Genomic DNA, 24,196 nt, shown 5'->3' with positions numbered 1-24,196 from the left:
TATTATTTAGTCTGAGGTATTTTATCTGATATCAGAATGTGTCCATGAAATCATTTATACTGATATATTTTGTCCTGGTGTCTTTGTCTTTGAGATTATTTGTTCTTGAGCTCATTTGTCCTAAGATAATTTGTCCTGAGATTATTTCTCATGGAACCATATGTCTATATATATATATAAAAAGCAATGTATGTCTGTCTTTCTGTCTGTGTGTCTGTGTGTCTGTCTTGTATGCACTACTACACCTCTCATCACATCGTCGTGAAACTTTGGGAAGTTGTTGTGAATATTTCTGGGGAGCTTTCTGCAAAAAAAATATTCAAATTCGCAGGGGTGGCCCCGATTTCGGTTTGACACCGTTCATCCAATTGGCATGAAACTTTGGTGAGTTAATTAGAATACTCTAGGAATGGGTTCTGTAAAACAACTCCTGGGTAGGTTTCTACGCAAAAAAAACATTTTTCAAATTCGCAGAGGTGTCGCCCCGGCAGGGCGTAATTAGTTTTTTTCTCTATATACGCTATATAAAAATAAAAGTCGATTGTGGTTTGACATCGTTTTTTTTTTATTTTGCAAGAGCGGCGCCACGAAATGGTTGGATATTTCTCTATATACGGTACATAAAAATAAAAGACGATTCAGTTTATGAATACTCCCGAGAAGGTTTCTGGGGTGGGAGAGGGGGTGTAGGTGGATGGGTGGTGGTGGGATTTAATTTTGCATGGGCGGCCCCCGGCAGGATGTGATTTGGCGCCCTGATCTTTCCCGTGAGCGCTATGGTGACTACGTTTGGTCCAAACAGTGTGATAGACAATGAATAGGATGGGGCGTTACAAACGCGCACTAGTACGGTGTGATTTGGCTGCAAACAAAAATGTAAGAGCGCCCCTCGACGTCCCTGACAAATGGGCGGTCACCAAAGTGTGTTCTACCTCATTATTTCGGTGAGTGATTAATGTACACTCAAGGTTTTCATGTAGTAATTGTAGGTAAACCCGTGTCCCGATATTTATGATCCAAGCGCAGGCATTGTTAACATTTAAATAACTCAGTTTTAGAAAACAAGGTCAGGCGTCTTAGAACAAAGGATTGGTAACGCATGGATGAAACCTTTCTTATATATTTCATCAGACTTTCTTATATCCCCGAGGACGGGTACGCTAGTATATATATATATATATATATATTTATATATATATATATATATATATATATATATATATATATATATATATATATATATATATATATATATATATATATATATATATATATATATATATATATATATATATATATATATATATATATATATATATATATATATATATATATATATATATATATATATATATATATATATATATATATATATATATATATATATATATATATATATATACATATTCGATTGGTCGAAGTACCCGTAGGGCTGAGGTCAGGGCCAGGGCTGGGGTTAGAGATGACCTTGCACTGTTACTGGCTGCTGTCCTGAATTACCTACTCTTGCGTTTTCAATAAAATAGCATGATTACTATGCTAAACATGAATAGTTGATGTTAAACTTGCTAAAAGTTATTTCGTTATTTCCCTAACGTTGTTCAATGTATCCAGTGTTTCTTCCAGACTGTATTTCGGGGGGTGGGGGGCACTTGAAATTTTCGAGGGGGGAGGGGGGCGGACACTGTTAGAAGTATATATTTTCTATATAAATTCCTTTTCGTTCGGTGGGGGGGGGGGGGGTAGACTCTCTCCTGGGGTGGGGGTGGAGGGGGGGGGTCTGATAGAAACACTGAGTGTATCAGGATATAAAATAAAATTTACTCGTGATCCGTTCATCTAGGACTAGGCAAACAAACATAAATCTGGCTTGGCAACTACGAAGTAGTCTTCTTTTTTTACTCTTAAATTGTAATGTTGGATTGGATTTCCTCCAACACAATCAAATATTAAGTATCTTTATGTTATTCACAACATGGCCTGTGTACACCTATTTCAGACTGGTTTTTTTTTTCTAGATTGTCTTCCATAGCTTTTGTCAATCCAAGAACAAATTACAGGCGCAGTCGTTTGATTTCGGGGTTGTCTCACCCTGATGGGATGCTGTGCAAAACCAACGAGCCTCATCTGCCCAGTTTGAACTCGTGACTTCTGGAATAAGCAACCGCGCTCTCCTTACTGATCATGCCGTCCCATAAGAAATATGTTTTAACTGGAACTAAGATAATTAATAGCTATCTTCGTAGGTTTTATTACAAAACTTAGTGAAACGTAAAATAAAGCTTTGCCAAAACAACGTGTTGGTGTATTTTGTTTTTATTTTAAAAAATTACATGCACACCTTATACGGCATAACAAACAATTAAAAGCCACTTACTATGAAATAAAACACACACAACAATAAGTAAGTCTACGTGAATTCGAACAGTGTTGATTATTATGAAAGTTGGATAAATTTTAAGAAATAAAATAATATTCAAAGTAAATTATTATCTAAATACAGCTAAGTGTAAATACATACGTCTAAAGTATCAAGCTGTAATAAATTAATTGAAGGTAGCCTTTTGTGGGTTTTTCACATCCAAGAAAGATATAAGTAATTTGCACTAACATATCAAAACAGCAGTTTATAAATTAATGTTTACGTACAGGAATTATAATATAGTGTCATTATGGGGAAGAATTTTATACTTATACATGTCCAATTTCAGTTTTAACTTTTCAGATGGATAAAATATATCTTTTTACTAATCACAGCTAGTGTAAAACACTAACATTTATTATGATTTGTTCGTACAACTATAAAATAACACATTTTGTGGTCGAAATCGCTGTTTCAATATTATTTTTTATATCATCGAGGTTCTCTTTGATTTCCGCAATTTTTCTAGAATTTCTTTCAATCCTGGAATAATCTCTACCAGACTCTGCATTTATGATTTCATCTGATACAACAATTAGTATGTCCTTAGCATTTTCAAACAACTTTTTCATGTTATCTGAATATTTTTCTTTTTTCTTTTTTTCATCTAAAAACCTGCCAATTTCACTTTGACATTCTATAAGAGCTTGCTTTCGTTTCTCCCCCGAAGGGAGTAAGTGAGCATTTTGTATATCATTTAAAACAAAAAATTGCTTTTTCAAAGCTTCTTTTTCCGGGATGTATTTAACCATTTTTCCGGCTTCTTTAAAATGCCTGTTGGTGTATCTTATTCCTCTGTTGGGCAGCCGATCCACCATTTCAACAAGATTTTTTATTTGGTTGTTTTTTACATTGTAATCGGTTGTTTTGTTGTCAAATAGTAGAATTCTATTTTCGCATTCTGACAAAAGTGTTCTGAACTCTCCCCTCAGTTCCTTGATATATTCTTGGAAACTTTTTTTAGCTTCTGAAGAAAACTTGTCCCCACATGTCATAACAATAATTCCAAACGATTTCAGAAAATCGTTTCCCAATATTTTTTTTAAATTCAGTATTGCTTCTCTGTCTTCACTAGTGTAGCGTTCTCCAAATTTAGTAACAACTAAAAACGCATGATAACCTTTGGGGTTTGTTTTCATAGCATGCTCCAAAGCTGCATGCACTAATTTTTGGCTTTTGGCTACGGCAGTAGATGCCGTTTTATAGTCGTCATCGCTATTGTCTATAACACCTGGTGCGTCAACCACCTGTATTACTCTTCCATTAAATCTGCAATGTTCATACTGGGCTTCTGTTGTAACCCGTTCCATATGGCTTTTGCTGGAAAATTTGTTTTCTCTTAAAATTGAATTGCCTGTAGCGCTTTTCCCTTGTCCGACTTTGCCAATCAAAACTAGATCAATCTGAGAAGATGAATCCATTATGCCCTACGCAATGAGAAAGATATGTCATATTTATTTAAAAAAGAGATTAATCAGTCAGAAAAAGATTGAAAATTTATAAAATGTATGCTTGAACTAATAAATTCAGACATCATCACTATTGGCGAGCCAAGTAAAAATGCGCTTCCTCACGCAATGTTTTCAAAACGTTTGAAATTATCTACATTGTTATCGTTATTTTATTACCCACTGATTTTTTTATGGTTTAATTATCTATTATTTGCTGAAAGAAGCCTCGGGAAAAGAGTAATGTAAGTAAATATTAGTGCTACGTCAGAACAATCCGTGATAAAACGGTACTGTCCAATAAACCGCATGAAATTGACCTACTCAGAGGGTTTATTCAACAAAATGACTGCATCGTTAAAGCTCTCTCTGGCGACATAGGACCTCAGACAAATGGTTATCACCAATATGATTCTCGATATCATGTCCTCTGATTAAACCCCGTGATAAAAGCCTGGTCATAATGGCACTCGACTAAGGCCTCTGTTCAAAATACACCAATGAAATATACTAAGCTGTTACCATTTACTAAGTGCTACCCATTAAACGCTCATGGAACATCATGCACTGACTGTTCAATAAGTTCCCTGCAAGTATTAAATACCGCTGAAATTTCTCCTACATCTGAAATTTAAGCTCCACCACTATTTAACCTTTCCACACATGTGTTTTCGCTTTTATTCCCTTGTTTTAAGCTCTTATGCATTTGTCTGAATTTCGAGTTAAATTATGTTACACCCATATTATGCTGTTAAATTTTCCGGAGCTTTTATTTCCGAAGTCAGTTTGTCATTATATATTTATGCTACAGCTTGGAGCTAGTAGCTGTAGAGAAAAGATAATTCGAGTATCTATGTGAATAATGCATCAAAATTACATTTGGAAGCTAATTTGTTTTTGTTTTTAATTATCCGATATACATATTCTTAAACAGTCTAACATGGGACGCTGTGGACCTTGCGGTGAAGCGCCAGACAGCTAACCCGATATTTTCGAGTTCGAATCAGGGTTCAAGTTAGTGGTACGTCCCTGAGTCCACCCAACTCTAATGGGTACCTAACTTGTGTTAGGGAAAGTAAAGGCGGCTGGTCGTAATACTGACCACACTATCCTTTATATGCCCAGATCAAGAAACATATTATTATGAACTCCACGTCATCTGCCCAATGGATCGTTAGGTCTAAAGAGGAATCATTTTTTAAACAGTCTAACGATTCTCCCTGGCACAGTAATTTCGAATTTTCGCTTCAAAGAAGAATCGCTTCGCTAAACCCATTAAGACTTTCTAACAATAAATAATAAACAATTACATCACCTATCTTTGCAAAGGTATTCGTATAAGTGTTAGTCTTACAAAAATTTTGTTTTCATTAATTACACATTAGCACGTAATATACTCACAGTTCAGAAATGTAATTCAATGTAACTTTTTTTTTCAAAATCTAACTTCACACATCACGTTCCTCTTATATATATACATATTTATATATATACTGTGGTGTGGTAACCGTTGGTTTTACATAAACAATATTTAACACGCAAGTGCAATCAAGATTATTGCAAAAAAATGTTCCTACAAAAGAAATCCAATAAATACAAATCGAAGGAACCAGCACGAGCTGCAACAAGCAGAAGCGCTTGGCGCCAATGTGTCACAAGTATTTGTTCAATCTTGATAAGTATTACCAGAGTATTTCGGATAATATTTTTAATAATTCATATTGTTATATTTTCTTAAATTTATTCCCATGTCTGGCTACACCGAGAATCTAAAAAAAGAGTTTCCTCCCCCACAAGAATTATGTGTTATGTATATATATATATATATATATATATATATATATATATAAAGCAAAAAGGTCAGATGACGGATAGGTCACTTGCTTGGTTTGAAGTAATCCTATACAACTAGTAACGGATAAGGTTCATTTAAATCGATATCCATGCATCATTGTAGATCGTAAACACGTTTTCACATGTACTTTACACTCCCTTTTATTTTAATCTCTCCACCCCACCCCTAACCGAAACACATGGGGGCTCATTAAGACTGGGTTGTTTAATATATTCGATGCCAAAGTCCAAAAACCACTATCTATTTGCTTAAACAAATTAAAATTTAAAAAAACAAAAAAAAACAAAGCGTTTTGAAATAGTTATCAATATTAAAACAGTCTTAATACTTAAAATTACATATAGGACCATATTTGTGTGGAATCACAATAATAACTTATTTTCTTGTTAAGTAAATACACGTTTCTTATTTAGAAAAAAAAAACAAAATAACACGCTATTAAGGCTATAGATAACAAGTGTTATTCTTTCAGTCTGTTATCTTTTATAAATAAAATAAATTAGGAAACCAAATAATTCATAAATCATATGATCGAGCTATATAATAGGTGTGATATTTTGAGAAGTATAAAACAGAGCTTATGTTCATGACTAAACACGGCAAATTAAATAATTGCCGGTTCAACGATAAGATATTCACGTATTAACGTTCCAATCTGTTTCACATAAAGGATTTAATTTTTTTTAAATCTATACTAATATTAGTGGGATCTTCTAATTTTTTCTTGTTTTTAACTAAATTTAACATGTTTACTTAGCGTTTTGCTTTAGCTTAAAATTTATTATTATTCTAATCGTTTGATTGTTTCGTGATGATGTAAACAAAAATAAATTGTATCTGCGTGTGTCAAACATCTTATTTCTAAACATCTCTTATTAATAGCACTAGTACAAGCTGCTCTTAACATACGAACGTATCCATAGCTTCCCCTTTGATTATGATTCGCACGTATAAACCTTAAGAAAGCGAGTTTATACTAGAATCAACGTGCCGGTTTTTCGTGAAAATAAGTCCGCGAAAACGATTTCGATTCTTTTATTCCGTTGTAGCAATTTAAAAAAGAAATATGACTGAAAAATATGTCCAAACAAGATTTTACAGGAAATCTGGACATGAAATAGATTGACATAACTTGTTCATATCACACACCAGAAGGTTTATGAAATTTCTTACTTCTTCATGGTGTTGGCCTATGCCAATTTGAAAATAGAAAAAAAAACAATTCTTTATAAAATTTAAATTTCATTGTCTAAGTTATTTGAATCTGTGATAAATGTAAAAGAAAGATTTCGTTCACCATTTTTTTGTCTTTATGATTGTTTTTGTTAAAATCTTGTAATTCATTCTAGACAAATTTCTAGTGTTGCTATTTCTATGAAACGTTCCGTATATGTTCATTTTTGATAATAGCGCAAAACATAATTATTTTCAGTCTATTTATTTATTAGAATAGACATTAAAAATAATTTTAAAATTATTACATTTAATAAAAATATGGGCCGTATCTAAATTGTTTTCAATCACATCATTAACCCTGTTTGGCACTGTGTATAATACCTAGACAAGAACTTATCTACGCGAGGTGCCGTCCCATAAGTTTTTCAGACTCAGGAATCGGTCGCAAACATTTCGCTAACCCGGCTGGGCAGTCTAACAGCGGGTCAGAGGTCATGGCGATGAGCCCTAGAGCTGACCAGGGTATAAAGAGAAAGGGTAGATGGTGAGGATTGTAACAAAATTGTTAATTTAAAGAATATTTTAAATGACAGGCTTAGCGACCCTCCCGGTGCCCGGGGACAAACTTTAGATTTGGCGTTGCCCCCCCCCCCCCCCCTACATTTTTTATACTTATAGTTCAAAATTAGCAGCTAAAATGATTTTTAAAAATTGTCTTTTTCCAAATCATGTTGGCGCCCCTAGGGTCGGCGCCCGGGGACAAATGTACCTACTCGACCCCCTCCCCACCCCACCACCGTCGCTACGCATGTTTTAAAGCGTTACAAAAGTCGATTTAATCCTTGTGTTTCTAATTGGTTTGAGCTTGTCCATACCTGTCAACGATTCAGGAGGCGGGAAAAATTGTGTCTGTGGCTCCATTCAAGATTGATTAATACATGTACACACGTATGAAAAACCAAGCGCCAATAGGTAACACGCGCTGGCGGACTATAAAATTGCCGGCTGTCGCATTCTTCATAATCATTTCCTTTCCCTACAGACCTACCACGCTCCACTTAAGGTGTTGTATCTGTACGTGTTATGTGAATGTACTTAGTATTTATTGTGTTTAAAGTCAAAATATTTTATTTGTTTTTACCTAATAAGCGTGTGTATTAGAAAAATAAATTACCAAATATATTTTTAGAGTATCTTTTTTTGTAGCATTACCTACACAGAGTCTATTCAAACGCTGTGTCTACGCTGGGAACGTTTTTCAAGTCGATGACCTATTTTGATATCTGAATTTAAGGTAATATGTTTTCATTAGCACATACGAATATATATATATATATATATATATATATATATATATATATATATATATATATATATATATATATATGTGTGTGTGTGTGTGTGTGTGTGTGTGATTTTGAGTTTATAATTTAAAGCTTTACTTTACTATAATTCAGGAAAATGGAAAACATCGTTTTTGTAGGAAGAACAGGAAATGGGAAAACTTCAACAATCAAATCACTCATTGGAGCTCAAGATATAAAACCCCAGATAAACAAGAACGGTGTTTTGGTTTATCGTGTCTCTAGAAATGATAAAAAGGTCATTTTGATAGAGTGCGAAAATGTTGGCGATGCGGAAGAAGATTTGAAAGTACCAGTTAATACTTTGAAAACAATTCGTGATGACGTTTTAGAAATATGTAAGGAAATCACAGCATTTGTTTTTGTATTAAAGTATGGCGTAAGATTTACAAGACAAGAATTACAAGCTGTAAAAATGGTAAAGATGGTCTTTGGTGAGAGAGTTCTGAAAGAATTTGGCATAGTTCTGATGACTTGTGGGGATGATTTTGCTAATGACTATAAATCTGAGGGCTTAACATTTGAGAAATGGTGCCGAATGCAAACAGGATGCTTTCAGAGTTTGTGTGAAGAGGTGAATTACAGGTGTGTGCTTTTTAATAACAAAAAAATAATGAGTTATCAACAAATTGACACTTTTGAGAACGACAGTCAATCAGTCAATCAGCTCTTCAAATTGATTAAAAAGTTGCCGTCGGTCAAACGTCCATACAAAGATTCGGCGTATGAAAGACCTGAGATTAGGGAAAGACGAAAGGGCTGTTGGGGTATTTTTTGGTCATATCTATGCCAATGTTTTCGTTTATTTCAAGAATAGAGAAGTTTTTTTTGTTTTAATTTTTTTTGTACAAATCATCAATACCGTCCAAAAAGTACTGTTAATTAAAAAAGAATTTTTAAAAAATGTAATACAAAATAGGAGTTCAAATATGAATTTTAAATCAATTTTAGACAAGTTAAAACATGATGCAATGTTGATGTTTCGATGTAAATTTTTTTATAAAAGTTTTAGCAAAAGAGCCCTAAAAATCAATGTGCATGATTTTTGTCCATTTACGTATAATTGTATTAGCTACGGATTGCAGATATATATATATATATATATATATATATATATATATATATATATATATGGATAATGTAGAACAATGTAGTTGTGTTTGCTCAAAAATGTACTAAAGTGTAGTGTTAAAAACAGGCCACATGATCACACGTGCATGTTTTTCATTTTTAACTTTTTTCGCCAGTTCATTTACTCTTGTTTTATACCTAACTTAATTGGAGCTTGATTAGTTTGAGTTGTTTTCCATTGAAAAACGCCAGATAGTAAAAAACAATTTCATCATTCGTTTTACATACTCATAATAATTAATTTTTGTTACATTTTTATGTAAATTGATGCTGTTATGTAAACGCATTAAAGAAGTAATAAACTTGACATTTTTATTTGAACTTGCTGAATCAGATTATGTGCAGTCAAGTGACTAACATGATGTATAATCACAACTTCAAACTGGTAACGCAGACATGACTTGGGAAAAACAAATACTCGATATAAGTAAACAATTACACAATTTAATTATTTAAATAACCTTCACAAAAACTAAAAAAAAATTATTCTAACTATTCTGTAGAACTCTACTCTATAACATCGATACAAAAGCAGTAGTTTACAACGCATCTACCGTAACACATAAACTCTACAAAAAACTAACATGGACTAAACTGGCTGAAATTAGTCAAAAACACTTGATTTAGGCGACCCTGTTCATATGTCCTTACAACTTTAAGGAATCGTACAAAAACCAATAACAACTGAAAGACAACACCTTATAGATGAAAAAATCTATATATATTTATCAAAGTGATCGGGTACCCGATAGGGAACCTACACCTACACCTACACCTACACCTACACCTACACCTACACCTACACCTACACCTACACCTACACCTACACCTACACCTACACCTACACCTACACCTACACCTACACCTACACCTACACCTACACCTACACCTACACCTACACCTACACCTACACCTACACCTACACCTATACCTACACCTACACCTACACCTACACCTACACCTACACCTACACCTACACCTACACCTACACCTACACCTACACCTACACCTACACCTACACCTACACCTACACCTACACCTACACCTACACCTACACCTACACCTACACCTACACCTACACCTACACCTACACCTACACCTACACCTACACCTACACCTACACCTACACCTACACCTACACCTACACCTACACCTACACCCACACCTACACCTACACCTACACCTACACCTAAACCTACACCTTCACCCACACCTACCGCTAGAGCTACAGCTACAGCTACAGCTACAGCTACAGCTACAGCTACAGCTACAGCTACACCTACACCTACACCTACACCTACACCTACACCTACACCCACACCCACACCCACACCTACCGCTACACCTACACCTACCGCTACACCTACACCTACACCTACACCTACACCTACACCTACACCTACACCTACACCTACACCTACACCTACACCTACACCTACACCTACACCTACACCTACACCTACACCTACACCTACACCTACACCTACACCTACACCTACACCTACACCTACACCTAAACCTACACCTTCACCTACACCTACACCTACACCTACACCTACACCTACACCTACACCTACACCTACACCTACACCTACACCTACACCTACACCTACACCTACACCTACACCTACACCTACACCTACACCTACACCTACACCGACACCTACACCTACACCTACACCTACACCTACACCTACACCTACACCTACACCTACACCTACACCTACACCTACACCTACACCTACACCTACACCTACACCTACACCTACACCTACACCTACACCTACACCTACACCTACACCTACACCTACACCTACACCTACACCTACACCTACACCTACACCTACACCTACACCTACACCTACACCTACACCTACACCTACACCTACACCTACACCTACACCTACACCTACACCTACACCTACACCTACACCTACACCTACCGCTACACCTACACCTACACCTACACCTACCGCTACACCTACACCTACACCTACACCTACCGCTACACCTACACCTACACCTACACCTACACCTACACCTACACCTACACCTACACCTACACCTACACCTACACCTACACCTACATCTACATCTACATCTACACCTAATAGTAGGAAAAGAGACCTTTAGCCGGATAGGGGGGGGGGGGGAGGATGGGTGTTCTTTAAATATTTCAATTGGACCCAATCTTTTTAAAAAACAGGTTTTTGTGAAGGATTTTCAAGATCTTCGCTTTAACGTTAGAGCCGTGGAGCCGATAACACAATGATATATTATACAATATATTTTATAGGCCTATCTGATAATTCTACCACGACACTTTGAAAAAAAGGCCTGATCTATTTGTAAAAAATCGTTTAATTTATTTACCTTGCAGTCAGTCGAAGGTTCGGATTAAAGTTGAGCAGGGCCTTGGGTTGAGAATTTTTGGGGGTCACTGACATATACATATACATGTATATATATATATATATATATATATATATATATATATATATATATATATATATATATATGTATATATATATGTCAGTGTGTCTGTGTGTGTGTGTGTGTTTGTCTTTTATGCATTACTACACCTCTCATCACATCGTCGTGAAACTTTGGGAAGTTGCTGTGAATATTTCTGGGGAGGTTTCTGTGGCAAAAAAAATTCAAATTCGCAGAGTTAGCTCCCCGGTAGGGCGCAATTTGTTTTTTCTCTATATGCGGCATACACAAATTAAAGTCAATTTTAGTTTGTCATCGTTCATCCGGCAGCCATGAGACTATGGGGAGTTCATTATAACACTCCAGGGAAGAGTTCTGTAAAAAAAAAATATTTTATTTTCACAAGGGCGGCGCCAAAGGAGGGCGCCTTTTTCTCTATTTACGGTATATAAAAATAATAAAAGTGAATTGCAGTGACACCGTTCATACGATAGGCATGAAACTTGAGGGAGTTCATTATAAAACTGTAGGGAAGGGTTTTGTAAAAAAAATCGTTTTTAATTTCGCAAGGGCGGCGCCACGAGAGGATGCGATTTTTCTCCATATACGGTATATATTAAAAAGTCGATTTTGGTTTGACACCGTTCATCCGATAGCCATGAGATTTTTGGGGAGTTGATTAGGACACTCTGGGGAAGGATTCTGTAAAAAAAATATTTAATTTCGCAAGGGCCGTGCCACAGGAGAGTGCAATTTTTCTCAATATACTGTATATAAAAATAATAAAAGTGAATTAACAAGATACCGTTCACACGATCGCCATGAAACTTTGGAAGATGTTGAGAATATTCCTGGAGAGGTTTTTGCGCTAAAATTTTTTCAAATTAGCAGGGGTGGCGCCCCGGCAGGGCGCGATTTGTTTTCTCTCTCTTTATGGTATATACAAATTAAAGTCGATTGCGGTCTTACAACGTTCATTCGATAGCCATCAAACTTCAGGGACTTGATAAGAACACTATAGGGAAGGGTTCTGTAACAAAATCATTTTTATTCTCGCAAGGGCGGCACCACAGGAGGGTACGATTTTCTCGACATACAGTATAAAAAAAAGGTCGATTGCGGTTTCACGGCGTTATTCCGATCGCCATCAAACTTTTGGGAGTTGATTAGAACACTCCAGGAAAGGTTTCCGTAAAAAAAATATCTGGTGGGATTCTTCTATATATTAGGTATATAAAAATAAAAACTATTGCGGCTCGACACAGTTTATCCCGGTGCCATAAAACTTTAGGGACGAATACTCCCGAGAAAGTTTCTGGGTGGGAGGGGGGAATAGGGGTGGGTGGGTGGTGGGGAAGGGGGGATTTAATTTTGCATGGGCGGCCCCCCGGCAGGATGCGATTTGGCGCCCTGTTCTTTCTCGTGAGCGCTATGGTGACTATGTTCAGTCTAAACAGTGTGATAGACAATAAATAGGATGCAGCGTTACAAAAGTTTACTAAATTGAATCAGGCGTGTCCTCTGGCGCCCTGGTAGGGTGCGATTAGGCTGCAAATAATAATGTCTGTTTCGGCCCCCAAAGGCTCACATGGGCCGCTGAGGGCCATGTAATATGTTTTATTTTAATAATCAGATAAATTAATCAAGGTTAGATTATTAACTGGGATGTTTCTTTTAGTCCGTAAAAAAAAAATCCAAACAGTTTCGTCACTTTGCGAATAATGCAATAAGCATCTATTTTTAGATAATCCAATCATAAATTGAGATCGAGCATCTAAGAATAGACTATTAGTAACGCTAGCATATTGCATAAGTCACACTGATGTTTAAAACACGTCAAATAATTTTTTACGTGATAAAGAAAAAAAAATCCTATTCATTTGTGTCACTTTAGCGAATGACGAAATCTGCATCATTGTTAACAGGATTGGCACTCTGGGTTATCCTATGAGCACGATGGCGCCTGTTAGTTTTAAGGAACCAGGGGCCGTACGCTACGCCTATGCGGTATTGTAATCATGGCACCCTTTTTGAGAAAACGGAAAAAGCGTAAATTGCTACTTCCGTAAATTTGATAGAAGGCAGAGAATTACATCCTTTATATGTGAACATTCGTTTATCTATCTGAAACAGTACTCGAGTTATAGGCTTTTTGAAAGTAGAATAATTTCCACTTCAGTTTATCTGAAATCGCTGAAAAGTTGACATAGAACAACAAATTTGATATAATACTTATATATGAAATTTCATCAACTAGCTGTAACGGTACTCAAGTTATCGTGTTTACAGACACACATACACACAGACATAAGGACAGAATTGCAAAACCCAGTTTCTCCGACTTGATTGCGCATACAACGCCGAAATTTTGATAAATCTGGATTTATTATTTTTGCTCGATTAAAATAAGTCCCCTATACTTAGTATATGATGAAGTACTGATGTGTAAACGGTTAAAACTGTCAAAATTTCATGTGATTTTTGTGCAAGATTACAAAACTTCCTCTATACGAAAGAGTAAAATGTTTTGATAACAAGATTTTATGTAATAATGCACTAAAAAGTAGAAAATAAATGATTTTATTTAAATGTATTATTATACTCTACTATATAGATAACTATAAATAACAGCGTGGGTCACTTACTAAATTTAGAAATTAGAAAAAGTATCAAATAGATAATAAAGTGACCCATGTTTTTCTTTGTAGTTTTTTAAATAGTAAAGTATTATCTTTAAAGAAATTAATTTTTTTTTAGTGCATTATTACATAAATGCTTGATATTAGAATATTTCTTATGAATTTGTTTTACAAACTTTAATTTAACTTGCTTCTTTTGTCTGTCGTCAGTCTGTCCGTCTAGATCGAAACGCCTGGGCAAATGTTTGGGCACTGCTAACTGACAGATATCTAATTATTTATTTTACAAATTACTTAAAATTATGTCCAAACTAGTAGGCTGTCTAACCCAGCTCTTCCGCACTGTTAAACTAAAGGTAGACACTATTTTCTAGAACATTAATTTTTATTTACTCTAAAATCAATAACGTCATGTAGATGTAAATGTAGATGTAGATGCAGATGCAGATGCAGATGCAGATGCAGATGTAGATGTAAATGTAGATGTAGATGTAGATGTAGATGTAGATGTAGATGTAGATGTAGATGTAGATGTAGATGTAGATGTAGATGTAGATGTAGATGTAGATGTAGATGTAGATGTAGATGTAGATGTAGATGTAGATGTAGATGTAGATGTAGATGTAGATGTAGATGTAGATGTAGATGTAGATGTAGATGTAGATGTAGATGTAGATGTAGATGTAGATGTAGATGTAGATGTAGATGTAGATGTAGATGTAGATGTAGATGTAGATGTAGATGTAGATGTAGATGTAGATGTAGATGTAGATGTAGATGTAGATGTAGATGTAGATGTAGATGTAGATGTAGATGTAGATGTAGATGTAGATGTAGATGTAGATGTAGATGTAGATGTAGATGTAGATGTAGATGTAGATGTAGATGTAGATGTAGATGTAGATGTAGATGTAGATGTAGATGTAGATGTAGATGTAGATGTAGATGTAGATGTAGATGTAGATGTAGATGTAGATGAAGTTGTAGATGTAGATGTAGATGTAGATGTAGATGTAGATGTAGATGTAGATGTAGATGTAGATGTAGATGTAGATGTAGATGTAGATGCAGATGTAGATGTAGATGCAGATGTAGATGCAGATGCAGATGCAGATGCAGATGCAGATGCAGATGCAGATGAAGATGTAGATGCAGATGCAGATGCAGATGCAGATGTAGATGTAGATGTAGATGTAGATGTAGATGTAGATGTAGATGTAGATGTAGATGTAGATGTAGATGTAGATGTAGATGCAGATGCAGATGCAGATGCAGATGCAGATGCAGATGCAGATGCAGATGCAGATGCATATGCAGATGTAGATGTAGATGTAGATGTAGATGTAGATGTAGATGTAGATGTAGATGTAGATGTAGATGTAGATGTAGATGTAGATGTAGATGTAGATGTAGATGTAGATGTAGATGTAGATGTAGATGTAGATGTAGATGTAGATGTAGATGTAGATGTAGATGTAGATGTAGATGTAGATGTAGATGTAGATGTAGATGTAGATGTAGATGTAGATGTAGATGTAGATGTAGATGTAGATGTAGATGTAGCCACAGCCACAGCCACAGCCACAGCCACAACCACAGCCACATCCATAGCCATAGCCATAGCCATAGCCATAGCCATAGCCATAGCCATAGCCATAGCCATAGCCATAGCCATAGCCATAGCCATAGCCATAGCCATAGCCATAGCCATAGCCATAGCCATAGCCATAGCCATAGCCATAGCCATAGCCATAGCCATAGCCATAGCCATAGCCATAGCCATAGCCATAGCCATAGCCATAGCCATAGCCATAGCCATAGCCATAGCCATAGCCATAGCCATAGCCATAGCCATAGCCATAGCCATAGCCATAGCCATAGCCATAGCCATAGCCATAGCCATAGCCATAGCCATAGCCATAGCCATAGCCATAGCCATAGCCATAGCCATAGCCATAGCCATAGCCATAGCCATAGCCATAGCCATAGCCATAGCCATAGCCATAGCCATAGCCATAGCCATAGCCATAGCCATAGCCATAGCCATAGCCATAGCCATAGCCATAGCCATAGCCATAGCCATAGCCATAGCCATAGCCATAGCCATAGCCATAGCCATAGCCATAGCCATAGCCATAGCCATAGCCATAGCCATAGCCATAGCCATAGCCATAGCCATAGCCATAGCCATAGCCATAGCCATAGCCATAGCCATAGCCATAGCCATAGCCATAGCCATAGCCATAGCCATAGCCATAGCCATAGCCATAGCCATAGCCATAGCCATAGCCATAGCCATAGCCATAGCCATAGCCATAGCCATAGCCATAGCCATAGCCATAGCCATAGCCATAGCCATAGCCATAGCCATAGAATCCACCCCCCCCCCTCCGAGAAAAAAGTCTGGAAGAAACACTGGGGGGCGTCCTGTAGAATCCAAACCTGTGATTCGAATTTAACATATAGTGGAATTGACAGTCATTTACTATAACCGTCGAACTAACATACTAGTTTAAATAAATTTGATTTTGTATTGTTTCATATGACGTCAGATAGTTCTTTTCAGAGAGAAAGACAGAGACACGTGTATATATATTAAGAACCAAGTTCTTTGTTTGTGTTTGTAAGATTAGGCTTTTTGCAGTGTTTAATTATTATTTTTTTCATTTGGCAGTTTAAAAAAAAGTGACAATGTAAATGTAGAAGTAGCATAAATGTTCAAGGTTATGTTGCTGGGGTTAAGTTGGGTAGGGTCAAACATGCACACACAGAAACACGCTCACGCTCACGTCACGCACACACATACGCATAGACACATTCGCCCAAAGCAACGTCTTCATATACATACGACCACACAAACAACAAATATCGCACGCAAAGACTGATAAACACACACACACACACGGCCGCGGACGCACCGATACACGAACACACACACACACACACACGCTTACACGTACACAGGTCTCATGAACACGCGGATACACACACATGCACACACCATTGCAGGCACAGACTCAGCTACGAGCACAGATACATACACGGAAAGCCACACACAGGGTCACACATGGTCACACATATACTTACACACGACCACCCGCACACACACATGCACGTACGCATTCACACGATTACACAAAATAACCATGTACAAGCACGTTTTCTCGACAGCGATGTTTTTTTGGGACCCACATATTAGCTCACAAAAGCCCAAACATTATGGGCATTGTAGGGCCTAAAACTTTTTCTACTCACTACCCTTTAACACGGTTTTAGAGTGGAAACCGGTACAACTTTCTGAAAAACAATGTGTAAACTAAATGTGATGCAATGCTGATACTAAACAGAAAAAAGAACTAGATCATCAACTTTATTATTTTATTTGTTGGTTTTAATATTTATTAAAATTTAATTAGTTATTATAGGTAAAATGTTTATCTTTCAAACGATACTGCATTGCGAGAGTCTTGATTAACTTAATTTAATTTTGAAACCGCAAAATGTTTAAACGCGAATACTAAAGCATATGTATAAATATATAAATGTTTAAATGATCTTTATCTATTTTTTTTCCAAAAGAAAAGAAGATTTCCAAATGTTTTATAAAATTCTATTTAATCTTTAAAGTATAAACAGTATAATTTTATAGAATATATGCATTAACATCACAAAATAAATAGCTTGAGCAAAATTTATTTTAAGCCCAAAGGCGTATTTTTTTTTATACAGTGGTTTCAAACACTCGATAGAAATCTAGCATTATAAATATGCATAACTTATAACTTACATGTTGTGTTTCTTTACGTTATGTCCCTTATTGTCACAATCATGTCAACAAAGATTCAAAATGTATAGACCAATTTTTAAACACCAAGTCGGTTTAAAATAAAGTTCAGTCGTTTAGATTTTGAACTAATTATACAGTTCCCTTGAATGGATTATACAAAAGCAAACAATTTTTATTATAACTTTTTTGAGTTTATTTTTATTAATTAATCAAAGTAGACACAAAAAGTATTGCTCATAGAAAGATTATTTTTCATTCTGAGTTGGTAATAAAGCTTACAAAATTTAAAAAGTTTGAAAAAATATAATAAAAGGCAAACGGTACAAAAATGAAATGAGTGTTTATATTTTAAAAGTGTATAAATGATTATCATGCTACTTGAAAAATATAAAACATCAAAGAATGTTTTCTATTAAATGTACATTAACGGAAGTGTAAATTTGCCTATTCAGATTTAATTTAAAATAAACAACAAACAATTTGTAAAACAGATTAACGAACTGCAACCCTGAATTATCATAATGAAAGTATACTAAAATTCAAATATGTTTAGTAGATAATAAGATGTTTATTAAAATAATACTACATTTATTTACAATGCACACACTAAAACAAAGGAAAACAAAACACAAATGAAAGTATGTTTACAATATTGTTTTAGCGAAATTACTATAAATAATAACATGTTTATAATTTTTAAAATTCAATTATTCAATTAAAAAATTACAATTATTTGATAGAGTGTAATGCAACCCATCCAGCTTTTTAAAGGATCGTTATGGGCCGCTATATGACAATTTAAACTAGTGTTTAGAACTCATATATTAAAGTATTTAATAAAGAGCAATATGTCGTTCAAGTACATTTAATGTTTGCCTCTTTCTCACCCACAATTCGTGTAAAATTAGAATAACTATCAAACTGTACAATATGTTTGAGAAAAAATACTATCAAGGCGCACGATAAAAAACATTATACTGAATTTTATTTTCAAATTCATTTCACATGAACTCCCTGGGACCCCCGCCTGATTGGAGTTTGCGGCACTGCAGTTCCGCCACTGGTCTGAAAACCTTTTTTGACAATATCAAAAATTGTAGCAGCTTTCTTTTTAATGAAGTTAAGCAGCATACCAAACATGCTTGTATCAGCTTCTCTTTTTATTTCTTCAAACTGCTTACATAATTCTTCTATTTCCGGATCTAGCTCTGTGATTCCCCCTTCACAACCATTATCAATTGATTTGCTTTGTCTTGCGGGATTTCCTGATGCGTTTGTTTGGCTAAAGTGTGTCTTTTTTTCATTCCATGTTTTTTCGTCTTCATTAAACTGGTGAAGCGTATCAGCTTTGTTTTCCAATGTTGATTTAGGTGGGTAGTTTTGTCTCAATGGTTCGGCAGCTTTGACATCAAATGCATTTAAAGCATTTAATTTTTTGCTAATAGTTGTTTGTGTAAGTTTTACATGATCAATTAACTTCTGTAAGATACCCGTGCCTTTGTCTTTTTCTTTAATGTCTTGATATAACTTGGTGCTGCTTGCATGAAGCATGGTTAAACATTTAATTTTTTCTTCCGTCGTTTTAAAAGTGGTGTACCCTTTCAATTCAAGTAGGATTAAGCTTTGAGCAATTAACATATTTTTCTCTATAAATGGCGTATCAGATTGTCCTGCCAACTGCTTGTATTTTTTACTTGCACGCAAGAAGTGCTCATTTGTGTATCTTAGATCATTATTACCAAGTTGATCGATGTGTTTAATAAGCTCATTCAACTGTTTATTTTTTACAGTTTCATCCGTTGTGATATTACTGAAAACAACTATTCTGTAATTGCATTCCTTGAGAAGCTCTTTAAATGCACCAGTCTGCTCTTTGCAAAATTGCTCAAGAGTGATACCGTTCTCTGTGCAATTGTTTTCAAACGTGTCACCGTTACACATGACGATAATGCCATGTGTTTTAAGGACGTCTTTTCCCAAGATTTCTTTCAGAATTCTAATTGAGTCCTGCTCTTCTTTCGTAAACCGTTGTGCAAACTTCACCACGATTAGAAAAGCGTGATAGCCTTGCGGATTGGCTATGACAGCGTTTTGTAAAGCCCGCTTAACTAAGTCGATCCCTCCGGTCTGGTCGATATCTGTGTCAAGAACTCCGGGACAATCAACAACTTGGATGACCCTGCCATTAAATTTGGTCACTTCGTATTGCGGAAATTTTGTAATGGATGTTGTATTATAGTTGCTTTTAAATACGCCGCGACGTTTAAGAATAGAATTTCCTGTTGCGCTTTTTCCGTTACCGGTTTTACCAATTAAGATAAGATCCAAGTCTGGAGTGCAATCCATTTTGAGCTGAAATGAATATTTAAAAAATTATTTGAATCTTTTAGAACTCTAATCCGACTGGCAACATCTGTATTGTATAGACTGTTATGACTATCGTACCTATTTCTCTAATCCGTCTCAATGTCAATGTCAATGTCAATGTCAATGTCAATGTCAATGTCAATGTCAATGTCAATGTCAATGTCAATGTCAATGTCAATGTCAATGTCAATGTCAATGTCAACGTCAACGTCAAAGTCAATGTCAATGTCAATGTCAATGTCAAAATGAAGGTCATTGTCATTGTCATTGTCATTGTCATTGTCATTGTCATTGTCATTGTCATTGTCATTGCCATTGTCATTGTCATTGTCATTGTCATTGTCATTGTCATTGTCATTGTCATTGTCATTGCCATTGTCATTGTCATTGTCATTGTCATTGTCGTTGCCGTTGTCGTTGTCATTGTCATTGTCATTGTCATTGTCATTGTCATTGTCATTGTTATTGTCATTGTCATTGTCATTGTTATTGTTATTGTTATTGTTATTGTCAATGTCCGTGTCCGTGTCCGTGTCCGTGTCCGTGTCAATGTCAATGTCAATGTCAATGTCCATATCCATTTCATCTTATCTCTACTTTATAGTTATCTCATAATTATCTTACATATACCTTATATTTATCTTATATTTATTTAATATGTATTTAATATTTATCGTATGTTATAAGTCAATGTTTATAATATATTTTTTTTTTCAAAACTGGATCTAATATGATAAAATAAATAACAAATATATTTATATAAATATAAATATTCAGGAAGTTCTTATTAATTTCAAAACTAACGTGATGTGTGTGTGTGTATGTTTAGTTCAAATAAACAACGTAAATTATAAATTCAGAATGAATCTAAGATGAAGATAGTAAGCTGTTTTTGATACTTCACTAGTTTAATTTGAAATAAAATATGTAAAATGTTTACATCTTTTCTTCATTGTATCGACATTTTACACATCAATGAGTTTTTTAGTCTGCCTGTTTCAGTCTATGTTTGTTCAGTCTGTCTGTTTGTAAAAACGATAACTTGAGCAAGGGTGATGAAATTTAATATAAATTTGTTTCATCCTATGCACATATTTGTGGAAGCTTTTGAACGATTACTAGAATTAAAATGCCACACGCTTTTATTTTTATTTAATTAAATAGGAGTTCATTAATATACCTTTAAAGTAAATTATTTACTTTCTCCGTTTTAGTGCATTACTACATACAAGCTTGCTATCAAAAAGGTTTTAAACACATCTTTTTAATTTAACTTGATTCCTCTGTCCATCGCCCGTCATTGGTGATAAATTGTGAACAAAATTTCTACCACCTTCAAGTCCGACTTTTTTCAATCATTTCACGTAGGTCGTGACTTGATGGCATAAAACTTGACTCAATTAGTTGTTTAATAAAATTATTAAAAAATATTCAACGAATGTTTGAGCAGGTACTTATTTTCCGCTATATTATACACACAGTTCTACTGTTCATTGGGCTTGCAAACATTATTTTAACGCGATTCGATTCAATTTTACAAGAATTTAAACATTTAAAAATTAATGACGAATATTTATTTAGCCCGATAGTACTGGAACTGTCAACACCATAACTATTATATATAAGAATAAATGAGAACGTACGAGGAGATCACTCCTGTTTTATTGAACGTAATGTAAATTATGTACATGACATCAAAAGCCTCTTTTATGTGTATGTGAAAGACAGACAGACACATAGTGAGAAAGAGACAAGAACAAAGAGAGAGAAACATTTAAGAAAAAAGTAATATAATTTAAAAAACAACAACAGAAAAATGGACTCACAGTTTTGAAGGATTTGACGAAAAGATCTCAGTGAGAATAATTAAGACAGGCAGCTTACAAACTGTTTGCTGTGTGGTGAAAACAGAAGGTGAAACCTAAGTTTTTATAGCTTTATTTCATTTTATGCAGGGCAGTCGTTATTAGTTACGTCAATAAACATGGGTGTTCATGCACGAACTTGCGTTTTTAGATTCATTGAATGCAACAGACTCGCCGTGACATAAAAAAAATGTGTACCAAAGTTCTAATCAAGTTGACATTGATCGAAAGGCAGTCAAGTTTTTTTTTCCTCTGATTTCATTTATGCTTTAACATTAAGAGATGTTCGAAAAAACGTTTGACAGTCGTTTTACAGGAAAATAATACAACACAAATAACATTTCTTGTTCTTTCATGTAATAAACCGGGAGTGATCTCCCCTAAACTTTCTCGAATATTCTTATATAAAACAACAGGGGATGGGAACTCGGGATATAGACATGATTTTTAATCCATTTTAAATACTTAAACTTTTTAAAATAGAATAAAATCTCGTGGAAAAAGAATTGCACACCAAGTGAACGCCAAATAAAATGTGTATAATAGTGCGCAATATTATTAGTACTTTATAAATTTACACTAGTTTTTTCAGAAATCGAAAATAAATTACTACTTCCGGTCAACGGAAATTACTCAAAATTTGACCGAAGGCAGAGAATTAGATCTTTTACTTACATGTGAAATTTCATTTATCTATCTGAAATAGTACTCAAGTCACAGGCTTTTGAAAAATTCAAAGTAGAAATATTACCACTTCCGGTTATCGGAAATCGCTCAAAAGTTGATACTGATCTACGATTTTGATAAAATACTTATATATGAAATTTTTTAAACCTTGCTGTAACGGTACTCAAGTTATCGTGTTTACACACACACACAGACACTCAGACACATAGACAGACACACAGACATACGGACAAGCTTGCAAAACTATGTTTTTCCGACTCAGGAAGGTGTAAAACGTCGAGATTTGGAAAAATCTCGATTTTTGTTTTTGCACGCTTACAAGACTTTATACTTTGTATATACGAGAAAGTAAAAAAAAATTGAAATTATTTTTTTAAATATACGAATAAGTAAAAAATATTCAAATAGTTTGTTTAGGCAGATTGATATCTCACAGCCGATTTTTTATAATATTATATTATTATTATTAAATATATAATAATATAATACTCATAGGTTTTAATTTTACATTGTTTACAGTTTTTAGCGTCAGGGATCTAATGGGTGTGTGTAGGAGTTGGGTGGGTTGATGGATTGATTTTTTAAAATATAGATGAATATTGAGCTTTTTATATCTGCATTTCTCCAGCTTCTGTAAGAAAAATATGGGTATAGTTTAAAAGAAATGAATTACAAGCTTTTACTTTCTTTACAACGTCCTTATATTGGTCTGTGTCAGATGTTGTCACTAATGTTTCACCGATTTCTATTGCAGCGATTTAAAAAAAATAATTATGTGTTAAATTAATTATTAAAAATTAATCAAACGATTTCGAAACTAATGGCGCTTAAGATTTATACATGGCGATCACTCGCTCAGCTAACTGTCAATGGTGTGCTAGTGTCACTGTTGGCTGTTTTCTCACCTGAACTTCGACCACACACCAATTAGGTGCAAATAACTGTCTTTTAAGAGATCCCATTTTTCCGTTGATAAACGGAGATATTTGTGTTGTAGTCTATGTAATGTGAACTTCATTACC

At 34.9% G+C, this 24,196-nt stretch overlaps 2 protein-coding genes across 2 annotated transcripts; both read right to left on the bottom strand.

The window, feature by feature from the left end:
* Positions 1-2,799: 2,799 nt before the first annotated feature.
* LOC131944165 (GTPase IMAP family member 7-like) lies at positions 2,800-3,843 on the bottom strand. The gene has a single exon (XM_059304685.1). It carries the CDS (start codon positions 3,841-3,843, stop codon positions 2,800-2,802), a length of 1,044 nt encoding a protein of 347 aa, XP_059160668.1.
* Positions 3,844-18,654: 14,811 nt separating this feature from the next.
* Positions 18,655-22,533, bottom strand: LOC131944155 (uncharacterized). The gene is made up of 2 exons (XM_059304676.1): positions 22,449-22,533; positions 18,655-20,607 (listed from the first exon to the last, which is right to left on the bottom strand). Exon 2 carries the CDS (start codon positions 20,599-20,601, stop codon positions 19,252-19,254), a length of 1,350 nt encoding a protein of 449 aa, XP_059160659.1. The 5' UTR covers positions 20,602-20,607; positions 22,449-22,533; the 3' UTR covers positions 18,655-19,251.
* Between the last annotated feature and the right edge of the window lie 1,663 nt (positions 22,534-24,196).

Source organism: Physella acuta, unplaced genomic scaffold (assembly GCF_028476545.2).
Source record: "Physella acuta isolate Inbredline_101_S28 unplaced genomic scaffold, ASM2847654v3 ptg000484l, whole genome shotgun sequence".
NCBI classification, from domain to species: domain Eukaryota; kingdom Metazoa; phylum Mollusca; class Gastropoda; family Physidae; genus Physella; species Physella acuta.
The sequence above is the reverse complement of the archived record's forward strand: the minus strand, read 5'-3'. Positions and strand labels throughout refer to the sequence as shown.

Bases quoted from the DNA above. Each gene is read 5' to 3' on its own strand.
- LOC131944165 (XM_059304685.1), bottom strand. From the start codon at position 3,843: ATGGATTCATCTTCTCAGATTGATCTAGTTTTGATTGGCAAAGTCGGA.
- LOC131944155 (XM_059304676.1), bottom strand. From the start codon at position 20,601: ATGGATTGCACTCCAGACTTGGATCTTATCTTAATTGGTAAAACCGGT.